The sequence below is a fragment of the Lethenteron reissneri genome, chromosome 24 (genome assembly GCF_015708825.2).
Source record: "Lethenteron reissneri isolate LAM-NWPU_2019-01 chromosome 24, ASM1570882v1, whole genome shotgun sequence".
NCBI lineage: Eukaryota > Metazoa > Chordata > Hyperoartia > Petromyzontiformes > Petromyzontidae > Lethenteron > Lethenteron reissneri.
The window spans coordinates 9165255-9181373 of record NC_083802.1 but is presented as its reverse complement, the minus strand read 5'-3'; the positions used below and the strand labels follow the sequence as shown (position 1 = coordinate 9181373).

Below are 16119 nucleotides of genomic sequence, written 5' to 3'. Positions count from 1 at the left end.
ACGACATGTCTATTGCAAGAAGCAGAGAAATTGTCAAGAGGAGGATGATGTAGGAGTGACAGAGAAGGGCGAGAGGAGAAATAGAGATGGTTTTATGGACAAAGATGATGGAGAGAGGGGCGGGGGGGTACAGCATGTACCCAAGAAAGATGAAGGAAACGGAAAAGAAAGCAGCAGAGTGAAATATACGTGAGGATGATGCAGGAAAGACGAAGAGGCACGGATTTACGGATGTTGAACTTCTTTCCCACCGTACGGAGCCATTCGTGCTAATCGGAGGTGCAGAAGATGCTGATGTGTCTGAGAGAAGTACGGTGCAGAATAACACACGAGCAGGAAGAGAAAGGCAAGCCGAGAGAGAGAGAGCCGGAGAGCAAGAGATGATGCGTGCTACACCTCCACTGGTGAACTGGAATGCCTTAAGGAGTGAAAAAATATGAAGTTGAGATTGTTACATTGGGGAAACGAAACGTCATGTCTCTGATGTGCACCTATTGTTCTCTTAGCCCCGCCCACCCCCCCCAACACGTTCCATTCATTGGCTACCACATTCAGATAAGCCCCTCCCCCCTTAACTTGAATCATTGCCTCACTTGATGCAGCTAATCTGGCTGTGACGGTCCCACCTGATGACGGACACTTGTGTTGCCTCCGAAACGTCGTGATTTTTATTATTTTATTTCTATTATTTCTATTTCATTTTTTATTTTTACCTACGTGACTTTACCGAAAAAAACCTAAGAGTATGAATCCTTGCAGTCACGAAAGCTTCAAATCTATCATCTAGAATGAAGTTGAGATACACGAGTATCCGTTAGCCCGGCAACGGCATGTGGCTGTGTGATTGTAACACGCTGTCGACCGGAGGCTGCCATCACATACCCCCAATTCGCATGGTTGGCTAAAATACGGTGCGAAATAAGTTCAACATTTCCGAATTTGGAAGTGCAATTGTCATCCGGAGCGAAGCCTCGTGACTCATTCTGCATCGGCATTTCAGATTTGAACCACCGGGTTTTATCGGTAGCAAGTGCCCAGCCGGGGGAGGGCAACTGAGCCTCGGTAACACTTTCCTGCACGAAGAACTGTGGCACGTGCCAGAATCTTCACCATCGACGCCGACGAGGTCACGCGGCCAGAGACGGAGAGAGTTGGAGACGCGACCCAATCGGCCCATTGCAGCATCACCACTCATGCGGGCCAAACAACTCCAGTGACCGACAGTGTGGGGAGGCCTTCAGCCAACAATGGTACTGGCAAACGGTTGAACAAGTACTCTCTTATGAACGCCTATTTTTATCTTAATATTTATAGTAAATGAGCGCTGGTTCAGCAGTTCCACTGCTGGATTATATTTTTTCCGCCTGAGGACGACCACTTGTGTTGCAATCGAAACGTGATATTTTATTTTATTACCTACGTGACTTTACCGAAAGAACCAAAGAGTATGGATTCCTGCAGTCACGAAAGCTTCAAATCAAGATTCACATCAAGATTGAGTAAATGTCATTTTTGTTTTATGAACATGTCATCATCAACAACAATCCATCAATCTACCGCTGTAAAAAGACCACCCAAGCAGTCGCAAACTCTCGGTCCTGCGATGCGATATTCCACCTGCACATGGGCCGATGCCATCACTTCATCTCCACATTGGGCCATTGCGTCTTCTCGTGGCGTATACCTCGGCGTCGCCCGACTGCTCGTACGAGCAGAATAACACTCGGACGTGCCCGGTTGGAATGACGACTCGCACGACTTCACAGATTCACGCTCAGACCTTTAATTAAAATGGGATGGGGTCTTGTCCACAGTTGGCGTTGGGAAGCAAAGTGAGGAAGTGACACGAGGTTTAGGGGCTGGGTTGCACACTAACGGTTGCACCCATCCAAGTGCATCACCCACACCCATCTCCTTAAATCTCCGGATTCTCCAAAATGTTCCTTATTTAGGGTCAGGTTATTAAAGGTGTGTCTGCACTTGTTTTCTAAACTCCAGCCACCCCATGCACATCCGTGTGTGCCATTCCATGTGTCAATCTTGTCCAGTCCAATTAACGTGATCGCAAATTCTCAACACAAAACACAGATCTTGTGACTTGGCAAACACGAAACACACCGAACCATGGAGTATTGGAAACACTCCCCCGCCTGAGCCAAAATGATTGGATAAGTTTCCATGACATAAACACCAACTTGAACCTCCAAGAAGGCTGATCGAACCGCCGCACCATTAAACATGATACAGCTCTCCACTGTCACCAGCGTTCATTGATTGTATGTACCGCCTGGCAATCAAAGGGCTATACCATTGTTTGCAGGAGGGGTCGTTGCGGTCAGGTAAAGTCCTGCCTAACTTTGATTAGCCACGATTGACATATAATCACTGGAGCGAACTAAGAAATTAGTCAACGTAACTACAATATGAGAACCACAGTTTAAGACATGTCTAAACATCACACTCAAAATACAGCTTTTGCCCTGATCGTGACGATAATAAATAACCACAAAGTACTCTGAACAGAGGTAATTATTTAACAGCGGTTGCGTGGATAACTGTCCCCAACCATGGGAATGTGGAATTTACACCACTGGTTCAGGGCCATCTCGAGATGAGCGCCACCACCCTGCGCTCGTTTGATCAAAACCTTTTGACATGGAACTTGGCCTCCTACCTTATTTAAAAGTTGAAACCAGTCCATAGCAAGTGTGTGATCCGTCACAAGCATTTATCGTCACCCACGTGGGGGTGTCAATTGGGTAAGAACCGACAGAAGGAAGCATCAGTGAAGTGCGGTGGCCTCAGTGGCTTAAGCTGTTGACCTTGTGGTGGCACCAGCCGTGGTGACCTGTTGACCGTGAGCGTTGGAGAGCATTCACATCGTGGGGATGGAACGTTCACAAAATACCATCACCACCGCAACCACTGCTGCAGTCATGGCTGGTTGCTTTTAAGTGACTCATTGTTAATACATTTGATTTCACTTGGCTGAAAAGTTGTCCATAACACGTGAGCAGAAAAGGCACAAGCGAAGCGGCACACAGAGGAGCAGGAAGGTGGATGCGAGGTGGGGCTGGCATCTGGTCACAGCATGACACGGTGGCACTGACGCAGGGACGCATCACGCTCAGGTGTCAAGCGACGCAAACCAAAAAAAAACTCAAACAGCTGGGCAGTTCCATATTTCGGATGTACATTTTGAACACTTTAATTATGTGGATAATCAATTGTATTTCACTTGGGCGAGGTTTGTCAACAGATTAGGGACTATACGGTAGTTGGTATCGGATGTAGTCAGACGAACTTTTTAATCCACGCTTAGATGGTGATGAATGTGAACATGTGACTAAGGTTGCCCGTTTTGTGCAACTGTCCAGCTGTTGCCAAGGCTGGGTGTCTCCTCCGATACGAATTTTTAAGCTTTAACATTCAAATAAAATACTGTGTCATAGCGCCCTCTACTGACATCTCGACAGCGATGTATTAGAATGTTCGGCATCACCGACTGCAAGTACGTCAATGGAGCAGTACAATGATGGGGGGCTCATTAACATAACTTTCAAGTTATTGTTTTGTTTTTATCACCATTGGAAGCTGCAAACTTTTATCGGAGAGCCCTGGAGACACAGTCCTAGACAAGAGTTTTGTTTTATTGGCTTGGTCGTCTTAAAAACACAACGTGCTTTCGCACCACTGCTGCAGCCACCACCACCACTACTACCACCCCAGTCTCGGTGCAAAAATGTTTCGGTCCAAAATTAAACGTCACGCACATTGAGGCACCCACCGCATACAAAATGGTACAGTCCATGTTCACTGGAACGTGCCACCAATTGTTCTAGCAGCGCGTGTACCCTGCTTGTAAGAGTACCCGTGTCGTAAGTGTTAAGGCACTATGGTTGTAGGGGGCAGCAGGCGGAATGGAATGGGCCCGACGAGTGTATTATTGGTGCTTTGCACACGTGGCGTGCGCGCACACACACAGACACGCACGTCAGACAAAACAGTTGCACAAACTAATCTACTCACACGACCCCGCACAAGGTCAGACTCGGACAGTCGGCGCTTGGTCTCTTGCAGACCTTAAAGATCGGCCCCGCACAACGCAATTCTCACAGAGTAACTGTGACCGCAGAGAGTCGCCCGTTCAGTTCAGCGCTCGTTTTCTTCATCATCGCCCCAAGGCATCCCGTCAAAACCCGCAGAAGAATCGGGTGATGGCAGGGTGATCAGCACCTCGACTTCCTGGAGCAAGCGGCTCTTCCTGTGGCATCACTTTCTGGTGAGATCAGCATGTGATCAAACAGGCCGGGAATCTGAACAGAATATGATGTCACAGTCTGATAGGTCCATTGACAGGGCTGACGAGCCTTTATCCCATCAAGAGACACCAAACGGCGGGTCTCTGTTGCCGCCCTGTAAACATCAAACGTGTGTTGCCAAGGCTGCCTTCCACATTACCCAAACCCCCAAGTATAGAACTCTCGTACCCATTGTACAGGAATTGAAAACTTAATACGTCAACATCAATAAATAGGTGATTTGATTGTCAGTAACAACGCCCCACTGCAGCTGGGGGGGGGGGGGGGGGGGGAGTCAGAGGGGTGGGGGAACAAGGCGAGGTGGAGAGAGAAGCTCCAAGTTGGGCATCACAGCATAAGCGGAGCTAAATCAAACACACACCACCACCGCTGCTTTCGACATGTGACGGATTGAGTTGAACTACTCGCGCACACACAGCAGGTTATTGCGAGTTAGCAAAATGATAAAGCAAGACATTTGAAGGCTGGGTCAGTCACAGCCCATGCGACCGACACCAAAAACTAGACTAAGGAACACATCACCCCTGCCACAATTCTACGAATGATCATTGTTCCAAGTGATGAATCCAATCACAAATAATATTTTCTCCCATTTCGTACATAGAGACTCTAGAGTGGCGAGAACTGGCATAAACGACAGCAGCATTTTAAGTTGAACAATGACAACTACATTACGATTGTAATTCATGAGGAAATACACAATTGCAACTTGTGTGACAGTGGCCACAATATTTCCATGAAACTGTAGGCTGACCACAAAATAAATCGCACACCACATTAATGGATTAGAAAAAATTTCTTGCACACATTATATGATGCATGTATTTTCAGTGTAAGAATCAATTAGAATCGACGAATTGGTGAATGTTAAAAACCTAAATAAAGCAGTGCTCACATCCGGAACCTTCTTGGGGCCAGACTCTGCGCTTGCCATCGGAGGTTTGGCCGACTGGGTTACAGTTTATGGACCAGAGTTGAAAATGGTACCACCCAAAGCAATGAAGCTTTTTGAGTTCCCATTGTTTTACAACACCAATAGAGTTGAATCTGTGTTTGGCGTGGTGCTCCTGCCATATTTGTCAGCACAAGGGAGGGTGGGGGTTACCAAGAAGGGCAATGAATTGGCACCCAGAGGTTGGTAACCGAAGTGGATGACCCCAAGCCAGAAGATGGACACGAGAATGTAGGAGTGGTCCTTTAAGGATAGGTTAGCGACAAAACAATGAAAAGCTGTTTACGAAAGGTTTAGACTATACTATACTGTGAACCAATCACCATCGGCAGCTCTCAACGGAGAATGGTAAATGGTTACCAGTGAACGGTTAACACTTTAACGTAACAAAACTGATCCGTGAAATTAGGTGAGAAGATAAAGGTGGACAATTAGTCTCCAGTCTCACGCAAAGGGTGCCAAAGAGGGTGTAAAGCGCTTTGTACGGCAGGGACCGGCAAGCAATTAAATCGCACGGCAAGATAAAGGGGCGGGTAATACAGCCAGCTCAAAAGACAGCTGGAATCGTGAGATTTTACAAAAACACCGACCACAGGACAGGCAAAGGAGACATGGGACTGACAAGTTGGAACTGATTAAGTGAATTATTCTGGTCTGGGGGCCCACAGGCCCCCCCACCCTGAGCACCGTCACACTATGCGTAGACGCTGAGTGTGGGTGGTGTGCCCTCCCACCACCCCCCCCCCCCCCCGGGCTGTGTATTTTTAATTCAGCGCTGCACCTGCTTTTCGCATTTGAAGTGTGGCATCTTGAAACTCAATGGTGTGTAGATGCTGTTTTTTTTTCTAATTGCATCGCATCTTAACAAGGGGGCGCATTAAGGCATGGGCTTTTTGTCTGAAAAACCAGGATAACCGTGTCGAAGCTCACAAAGGTTGTGGCCGCGCCCCCGTCATTCGGACATATTGGGCGTGTCTACCAATACAATCGTTCTGGTTAGTGCTTCAGCACGGTTGTGCTTCGCGATTTAAACGTGACCCCGGGAGTGTAAAAAGGCATCTCGTAAAGAACGCTCATCAACAGAGCGCTTAGTTTACCCAATAAAGATCAACTGACCTACATAACGGGTTCAAATTCAAAACGTTGCCAGGGTGTGCTGGCCATGATGAGGCAAGCCCCCGTAATGGAGTGACTCGGAAGTGAGGGGTTGGTGGAGTGCATGGAGATGGAGCTGTTGGTTACCAATCTCCCCGTTAGCCCATTCCCGCATCTCGCGACCATTTATAACTTTCGGGGGCGATTTCAGACATTGTCGCCTCCTCTGAAGAAGAAGAAGAAAAAAAAAAACACCCAAGTATTCTGTACAAAAATAACGTTGACCCAAAAATAGGATTGGATAAAAATCAAACAGTATTTTTGAATAGTAATTAAGAACCCAGACGGATGCGCGAAGTCGGTCGGTCAGTCGGTCGGGTCAGTCGGTCTTCCCGTTTGCCAAAGATTCTGGCGTTCGCTTGGCGGCCTCCATCGTTACTTTCGGCCGCGAGTCCTTCCCGAGGGTGTGGCGCAGGCCGCGGTAGCACCCGCGGGCGATCTTCTTCATCCACACGATATTCATGAGGTCGAGCGTGATGCTGGGGAGCCACCAGGCGAGGCGGTGGCCCCAGGCGAGGCGGGCCTCGGCCTCGGTGCCCAGCCAGCTGAGCGTGCGCGTGTAGTACACGGGCATGGTGGCGACGCGCGCCAGGAAGAACGACGCGGACATTGCGAGGCCATTCCACACGTAGGCGCGCGACGACTTCTGGTAGCCGAGCACCTCCAGGAACCACCTGGAGCCCGGCAGAGGGGAAGGAACAATGAGGGATTATCGACGGCGTTCAGGTCCAAATGGTTATTTTGCAGCGCGGAGGGTGTGGCCGGAATGAAGCTCCTCCGTGAGTTCGAGATTTGAAGCTTTTGTGACGGCAAGGATTCATACTCTTAGGTTTTTTTCTATTATTTTTATTATTATTTATTTTTATTTTTAACCTACGTGACTTTACCAAAAAAACCTAAGAGTACTCCTCCATGAGCTCACCCCTGCCTCAATTTTCTCTCTCAAGTCTCTCTCTACTCTCCTCCACACACTCTAGCTCCAGAAACCAAGGGTTTTTTGTCGAAGCCTCCAAGCGACCTTCAAGTGAGTGAGAGGTCGCACGATCCCCTCTGCTGCACCTATCGTCTGCGACTCCTTTCACACTCGCCACCAGTACTGTCGACTCCCTGCCCTTGCTCAAGACCCTTCCCTTATTTTCCTTTGCCCGTGAGTGATATCTCACTGAAATGCTGATGAAAACCTCTTATCAGATAGGCAACATTAACACAATGTTTCTGAAATTGAGATGGGATGGTAAGAGACCACCCTGTGTGTGCACCCGTTTGAAAACGATGTTGAACAATCCTAAAACCTTAAAAAATACGAGACCATCAACACAATCTTGCCACATTAACACTTTCTCAAAGCATGTACTTACAGGGGAGCCAAAAAGTTCACCCACATATTGGTAAAAGACGATCTTGGTAAACTATATTTTGGATCACTTTACTACATAGAGTCCAGAGTGCAAAATATAAATTTAAATCATAAATAAATCATGTTATCAACGAGCTGAGATTTGAGACAAAACCGATAAGCAGACACTACGTATCCATCGTGTATTAATCTCTTCACGTAAAATATCAAACTTTTTTTTACACAACCGATCGTCCCCACGGCCTTCCGTGAGTGCATCATATCAGCAGAAGTGACCCAGCACAACCAGACTCTGGACCGATTTTGACATGAAGTGCCTAATTAGCAGAGTCAGGCTTGAGTCACGACGCTAACGATTATTGTGGAATTTGCGCGGTTGAATCGGCACCATTTTATTTCACCGATGCAGATGCATTTTTGATAAAGAAATATGGGCCCGTTTGAGTCGTGGATTGTATCTTTCTGTACACTGAGAGGCGTGTGGTGTCGTTACCTTTGGTTTACGAAGGGCGTAGACAGCTCTGCCATCTGTCGGAAGTTTGCAAAGTAGGCCAAAACACCGTCTTGCTAAAACCACGCACAAAAGAAAGGAGAATTATATGAATGCTAATCATGCAGAATATATTCACCCCTTATCCGGGAAAGCCTCACAGTTGTGTGGCAGATTCCTCCAACAAGATACAGGTTTCTCTCCACATCAACGAGAGTGGAGCGGTGCTCATCTTAGTAGGCAGACCCCGAGTGGAGATTGTGGTGGATATTCCATATTCCTATTTTGAGAGCCAGAACATTTTTATTGCATTGTGTGGTTTATTTCATTGTGATGCATTGTATCTTTAAGGTATTGTATATTGGTTTGTTATCGCATGGCACTTTGTGACATTTATCGCACTAAATAATAACTGACTTTGTCAGGGCCGTGGCAAATCATAACAAAGCCCTCTCCACACGGTTGTCAGTCATGGGGGTTGTTTGACCATACTTCACCGTGCTGGTCAATGCAGGCTGATGAAGGGGTGGGGGCCTGGTTCAGATATCATTCATCAGTCACAGTGAGCTAACCACTATATGCACCGCTACGCAGTATTGTACTATATACCTGTTTTATGGGAATTTGGAACAAGATAGGTGTTCTAAGGCACTGTGTAGTATTCTATGGTTCCATGTGGCACCGTGCCGTCTAGTATGCCGATGTGTAATAAGGCATAGTACCTGTGTGGCACTTTAAGGTAGTGTGTGGTACTGCGTGTTCCCAGGTGGTACCGCGGCATACTGGGTGGTACCGTGTTGGCCCAGGCCAACACAGTAGTGGGGGGCAGTGGCGCAGTGGTGAACACGCTGCGCTAAGAACCCAGCCACCCGAGTTCGATTTCCACTCGCGGCCAACACCAGTGACGATTATCTGAACCTATCATGGGCCTCCCCTGGGTCGACTCAGCCTTAAATGAGTACCTGTTGTGGTGTGTAAATATCGCCACTTGGGGACGAAGGCGTCCGGGCGTGGTGCTGGGCACTCACCCCCTCGTGTGCCGTGCCGGCCTTCGTAGGTGCTCGCTAACAGCACTTCCCCCAACAGCCTATTAAGGCTACACGGGGGATATTTGTATTTTATTGGCCCTGGGCAGGCTTACCAGCACGTAGTAGCAGGAGGAGAGGGCGACGGCGTGGTGCAGCACAAAGAGCTTGTCCCCCACTAGGCGCCAGTAGGCGAAGATCACCAGCAGATCTGAGGGAGTGCACAGGGGCAGCACATGGGTACATGAGCACAGGGGCACATGGGTACTTGAGCACAGGGATAAACGGGCACCAGAAACGGCCTGGGGTACTATAGTTGGAGTAAATGTTTTGGTAAGGGTGAGGATTAGTATTAGAGTTATCTTTAGGTTTATGGTACATGGTAGTGGGAGGTTTAGGGCTAAAAATGGCATTCGGGTTATGGAAATAGTTCGTGTTAGTATTGTGGTGAGATGTAGATTTAAAAGTAGGCATTATGGTTAGGCTATGATTCATGTTAGTCTTAGGGCCACGGTTAGCTTTAGTATGAACAATAGCGTTATGATTAAAGTTTACGATCGGCGTTAAGAGTCGTGGCTAAATTGAGAGTTGGCATCAGAGTAATCGTGGTAGGGTTAGTGTAAATGTGAGGGATGGTGTATGTGCGATTTATGTGTGGTCTGTGTGGCTTCGGTGCGTGTGTGTAGGGCCTCACCTGAGAACAGGTATCCTGCAGTGATGGCGATGCTGATCTGGACTTTGGAGGGATCACCCCTGTGTGGGACAGAACTCAAATTAATGTTAACGTGCACACAAATACAAAGACCCCCCCCACCCGTATAGCCTTCACAGACTGTTTGGGCAAGAGCTGTTAGCGAGCACCTATCAAGACTGGCACACCACCAGGGATTATTTGTCTGTCTGTCGTGCATAGCCACGTCCTCGATTTGTATTTCATAGAGCGCTTCGGGCGGGCTCGGCACCACGTGACGCGACGCCCCACACAGCTTGCGCCGCGCGACACGGATCGCACGAATGCGCCGTCCAACCAAGTTCCTACCTGCCCACTTCGAAGGAATGTGTTACACCCCACCAGGTACTTATTTAAGACTGAGTCAACCTATGGGAGGCCCAGGACCGATTCAGATCATTGTCACTGGTGTTGGCTGTGATTGGTAATTGAACTCGGGATGCTGGGTTCATGGTGCAGGGCGCTATCCACTCTGCCACCTCTCCCCATATATACACACACACACAATCACATGTATATATAAATACTGTGTATACATACACATGTGCAAACACATCCAGCCAAGTGTTGCTTTTAATCACAACTCAAAAGTCAACTATAGCCATCATCATCATTACCATCACGATGATCTCATCTTATATTGTTTTTTTATCATCTTATATGTAGAGTTAGATAGCGCCTTAGTCTAAGGCGCTTTACAATACTGATACAATTGTACATTAGACAAGTGGTCAAAATAAAGAATGGGGTTATTAAAAGCCGCGGTGTAGTTATGGCGACAGTAAGGACAGTTGGGTGCGGTTAAGTAGGGGTTGTGGTGCAGGTAGTGACAGGGGTTTGGGGTAGGCCTGGTCGTAGCTGGGGGCCGGAGCAGGGAGTAGCAGTAAGATAGGAAAGGGAGAACAGATGGGTCTTAAGGGAGGATTGTAAGCAGGTCAGTGAAGATGATTGTTTCATGCGCAGTGAGAGTTTGTTCCAGGAATAAAACACGGAAGAATCACCACTCATGAGAAGTAAACGGTGGTTATTGTACTACGTGGAGACTGGCTCTCACCAAGGTCAAGAGGTCAACGTGGCCAATGCTCTTGATGCCACTGCACCTCATCATTGCTGCTTCTTTCCATCGGCCGATGGCTAATGGGTTCAGAACACAGTGCGCACTGCGCTACCACTCTGTGCTCATTAAAATAAAGCTAATAAATCAAATGTAGGCAAACTAGCTTATCTGAATTTTGTAGCATGAAGGCACACTCACAAACATGCGTTTGTCTTCAGGAGTCTGTAAGCGGCAGTATGAAAGCCAATGGGTAGCCTGCAGTGCAAATTGCATTTGTATATTTCTAACAGGTAGCCCTAAGCACAAAATGAGATGGCATATTTGCTAATAGTGCTTTTTACTGTGTTGTCTTCTATTTTTGGAAAACCCCGTGATCAATTTAGCGGGTTTTCAATAGTGCAAGTTCCTGATCGCAACACACCTTTACACTTAAGCTTCATATTGGATCACCTTGAAGGGCGTCATCATGCTCCACCATTCGAGATGGATGACCGAGCTTATGCATAAAACACTTTAGACCTTAGATGGAAAGGGTTTAGAAAAGAAAATGGATAAACATTCCAACGTAGGATCGTCCTCAAGTCATGAGACTCAGTGGGGCTTTCACAGAAAAATGGATATTGTTAGATCGCCTGTCCAGATGGGTTTTTTATAGCCCTCGACCAGGCACGCTGTCGAGAGAAGTAATTGAATCACCACTGGAACGTGACTTGGGCAGTGATAATTTTGGCTCACGGTTGTCCCCACATGGCTGCCTGTTGCTGTGGTCAGAGAGGTCACCTTACAATTGGGGCGCCATGGTGGCGAGATGTTAACTACCTCGTCCGGTATACAGGAGGTCGTGGGTTCAAACCCGACCCGGACGCCTGTATATTTGGAGTTTGCATGTTCTCCCCATGGTCATGTGGATTCCTTCCTCATTTATAAATATGCGTTTTAGAGTATTTAGCTGCTATAAATGTCCACATGATAAGCCACTTTATTGAGCTATCATTTGTGGTCAAGTAGCTTCTGAAAAAGAACTATACAGTTCGGTGGGCTCTACCTGGTAAAATAAAATATCATTGTGATGTCGTGAATTCAAAAACCAACCGGGAGTTAACTCGACCCCATCACGATCATCATCATCTCTCAAGGGTCGATAAAATGAGTAGCACGACTTTGTGGAGAGTCTATGCTGGGTTAGACTAGGCAAAGGGAAGCGAGGCTAGTGTAGGGTGAGAAAAGCTAGATAGAATTTCGGTAGGCTAGGCTAAGTTTCGCTGGGCTATTATAGTCAGGCTAAAATGGCTCGACTCAAGCTTGACTACACAAAGCTGGGATGGACTTGTTTAGGCCGGTTGTGTGGTGCCACAACGACGGGGCCGCTCTGCCGAACCAGGGAGCCGCCCGGCTTCCCCCACCGCACTGCCCCCCATCACCCGCCCCACATAAGCACACACCCGCACGCACCCCCCCCCCCCCATAGAGCTGGAAGGGAAGGTCACCTGATCGACCGGTTTTTATCCGAGAGACCCTTATCGGGATTAATTCTCACGGTTTCCGGCGATCAGGGAATTGGATGACCTCCCCGTGCTACGTGGCACCGCGGCGCTGCGGCCGGCCTTAATATGGTAGGTCGTGGCGTGGGGCATTCGGCCACCGCGGTTGAGGCGCATTTCCCCCCACACACACTCCCACGGGTCGACGGGGCGAGCAGGGGAGGCACGGGACAGCATGAATAGCGGGGTCACAGGGGCTGTTGCGCATAGTCATGGAGGGTTGGGATAATTGCGCTTGAGCGCGCAAGCCCCATTGGTAGGAAGGGTAAGGGAGTAATTAGGATTTACGCCTTGCACGCAGCACACTGATTAGCATATCAACAGCGCCTGGGGACTGCGGTGCGCGGGCTTGGGGTGCACGAGCCCATTGTTCAGCGCAGCATCCCCTTTGGGAGGTAGGGAGGATAAATAGAGGAGCGCAGAGGGGAAATCGCTCTCTTACTCCAGCGCCAGGCGACCAGACGCAGCTCGAGCCAGCGACCCGGACGTCCGTGCGACGCACCGAGGCACGCGGTTAACAGAAGGATCAGCGGACCGCCGTGGACACTTAACAGTGAGTAAGAAGGGGAATTAGAATCATAGCCGATAAATAGGGAATAGGTACAGGTTTAGTGGAATAGGCCAGCCTCGTCGACTCACTGATTCAACATCAATTCGCAGGTGGCATATAATAAATCATTAATAGCGAAGCGTGGTCTCGCGTGATCTTGTCGTGCAGTGTGAGCGTGTGGGTGCGCTGTGTGCACAGTGGTTCGCCACGGGAGTGAGCGCTGCGCGGAGCTGAGCGCGCGGGTTGCGTGTGGGAACGCGTGTGGTACTGTGTGTGCGTAAGCTCGCGGCGTGCGTAATCGGCGTACCCCAGGTGCGCGATTGTAACGTGAGCGGCCAGCGCGGCGCAGAGAAGCGCAAGAGTGAGTGCCGTACAGAGCTGTGTGTGTGGGTGTGCGCGTACGTAATTAACCATGCCTGCTACGCGGACCCGCGGTGGAGTGGAATCCTCGGGCGACGGCTCCCACCCCATGGGTGAGGAACTTAGCAGCGGTTCGCTTAGCAGCGGGGGGGCGATTGATGATGCTAGCCCGGCCGTTAGCATTATCGAGGGAGGGATCTCGGGGGCTAGCGACCCCCACAAATTGGTGTCGGAAGCGGTACGGACCCCCGCGTTACCTCACGCTAAAATAAGACTAATATTTACCGGCCGGGGGGCCCCTTCGTGGAAGGCATTCGCCCGCAATCTCTTAGGGGCCAAGGAAATTAATGGATGGACGGACGCGCAGGCAGTACGTCAACTTAATATGAATCTTGATGGGCGGGCAGCCGATTTTGTAGAAGCGTTACCCGCGAGCGCACAGACACAGCTAGAGGAGCTGATGCGCCGACTCGATCAGCGGTTTGGCACGCGTGACGAGGAGGAAGCAAAATCGGCCTTAGAGGCGCGCCGGCGCCAACCTGGCGAAGATCTACGTGATTACGCCGAGGATGTGCGCGAGTTAACAAAGATCGCACGCCCGGGGTACTCAACTGATGTTATTGAGGAACTGGCCGCCAAGAAAATCCAGCGGTACCTGTCTCGCACGGCGTGGTGGCAGCCAGACATGAGCTGCCCACGTCTTCCCTTTAACGCCCTTGTCGAGCGCGCACGTAAGTGTGAAAGAATTCACAGCGAACGCGCGCAGCTCCGGGGGCTGGGACGAGAGCGCGCCATTGCGAGCCTGCTCTCGGAAGACGAGGAGGAGGAACAGGAGCTCGCGAGGACGGTAAGGGGCCGGGAAAGAGAGCCTCCAGTGTCCCGCGAGACAACTCCGGGATGGGTTGCCGGTATACAAACGGGTATAAAGGATGTCTCCGGCCAGGTAACCCAGATAGACAACAAGGTAAACCAAGTAGGTGAGAGGGTAACCCAGGTACGCGAGGAAACGAATAAAAATATGACCCAACTGCAATCCTCCGTCGAGACCATCCGATCCGAAATGGGGGACCTACGCGCCACGGTGGGAGGGTTATCTGGGAGGGTAGCCCGACTAGAGGCAGAGGGTGGACAGCGGCGTAATGGGGGGGGAGGGAGCGGACAGGGGACCCGCTACGGAACCGCCCCCCCTCCCCGGGCATGTTATATGTGCGATCGCCGAGGGCATCTAGTGAGAGACTGTCCTGAAATCACCCGAGCTAGGCAGGCGCGGGGGTTAAACTCCAACGCCTCCTAGTGAGCGGACCAACTAGGGGTGCAATCGACGCGGTCCCGATACAAATAGACGATAATGAGAATAATGGCGAGCGAGTGATCTCCACACAGGTTCCAGCAACAACGCCCACGGAAACGGTGACTCCCGGCGACTGGCTGCGGGAGCTGGTGGCGGGGATCACGGGGGCCACGTCGCTGGTGGAAGGGGAGGTAAACGGGGTGCGTACCCGAATCCTGCTGGACACGGGGGCGGTGGCCTCGCTCGTGAGCGCAGCGCACTGCAGCGCGATCGGGGTCGACGTGCGTCACCTGCAGGCACCGGACCGCGCGCTGCACACTGCGAGCGGAGCCGGAATGGGGCTGCTGGGGAGAGCCACCCTAGAGGTCCGCATAGGCAGTCAGGTGTGCACCCAGGAGTTCTACGTGTCGAGTGCGTTGTGTCACGAGTGTATCGCAGGTACCGACCTCTTAGAACGGCTGGGACTCAACGTGCAACCCCGCCAGCGATGCGCCACCATGGAGAGCAACGGCGAGCGGATACCATTCTTGGGACGAGAACCGACGCGCCCCCGCTTCGCACCTGTGGCCGCTATCCTGGCGACGGCAGTCACCATCGGCCCGCTCACCGAGATGCTGGTGCCGGTGGCAACATCCCCCATCGACCCCGCGCTCCGACCATCAGGAGAGGTAATGCTAACTCCTCACCCGGAGTTGGCAAAACGGTATGGGTTAGTGGGATCCGCCACATTGGTAAACGCAGATGGGGACCGATTGTTTATGCGGATGTTTAACCCCCACAATACCCCAGCGATACTGCGACGGCGCACCCCAATAGCCACCGTACACCCCCTGCACGCACGCCACTCTAACGACTCGGTGTTCGCACTCTGGGCTGAGGACCCCGGGCGTCCTGAGGGTGACCAGGACCTGGCCTGGCGAGTCGGCCCGACTCCCCGAGCCGAGGTCGTTCCCCTGCTCGACGCGTTACATGTTCCATGGGCGGATTTACCTAAGGGAGAGGCCGATCGGTTGCGCGAGTTACTGCGGGAGTATGCCGACGTGTTCAGCGAACACGACTCGGACGTGGGTCGGACCGACCTTGTTAAGCATCAAATTGACACCGGTGCAGCCCGACCCATCAAACTCCCTGCGTACCGAGTGGGCGCACCCGAACGCGTCCAAATCAAAGAGGCAGTTGGGGACATGCTTCGCGATAACATAATTCAGCCCTCGGCGAGCCCCTGGTCAGCCCCGGTGGTACTAGTAACGAAAAAGGATGGGTCAACCCGATTCTGCGTCGATTACCGT

The 16119-nt window shown here is 50.5% G+C and overlaps 1 protein-coding gene across 1 annotated transcript in view; it reads right to left on the bottom strand.

Annotated features, from left to right (window-relative positions):
* Positions 1–1500: 1500 nt before the first annotated feature.
* The window catches only part of LOC133346533 (TLC domain-containing protein 4-B-like), a 38757-nt gene continuing 24138 nt past the window's right edge, over positions 1501–16119 (bottom strand). The window contains exons 4-7 of the mRNA XM_061558179.1: positions 9996–10054; positions 9418–9512; positions 8280–8353; positions 1501–7103 (exon numbers count right to left, since the gene is read on the bottom strand). Coding sequence (XP_061414163.1) covers positions 6749–7103; positions 8280–8353; positions 9418–9512; positions 9996–10054 — 583 coding nt within the window. The 3' untranslated portion in view covers positions 1501–6748. The remainder of the gene's footprint in view (positions 7104–8279; positions 8354–9417; positions 9513–9995; positions 10055–16119) is intronic.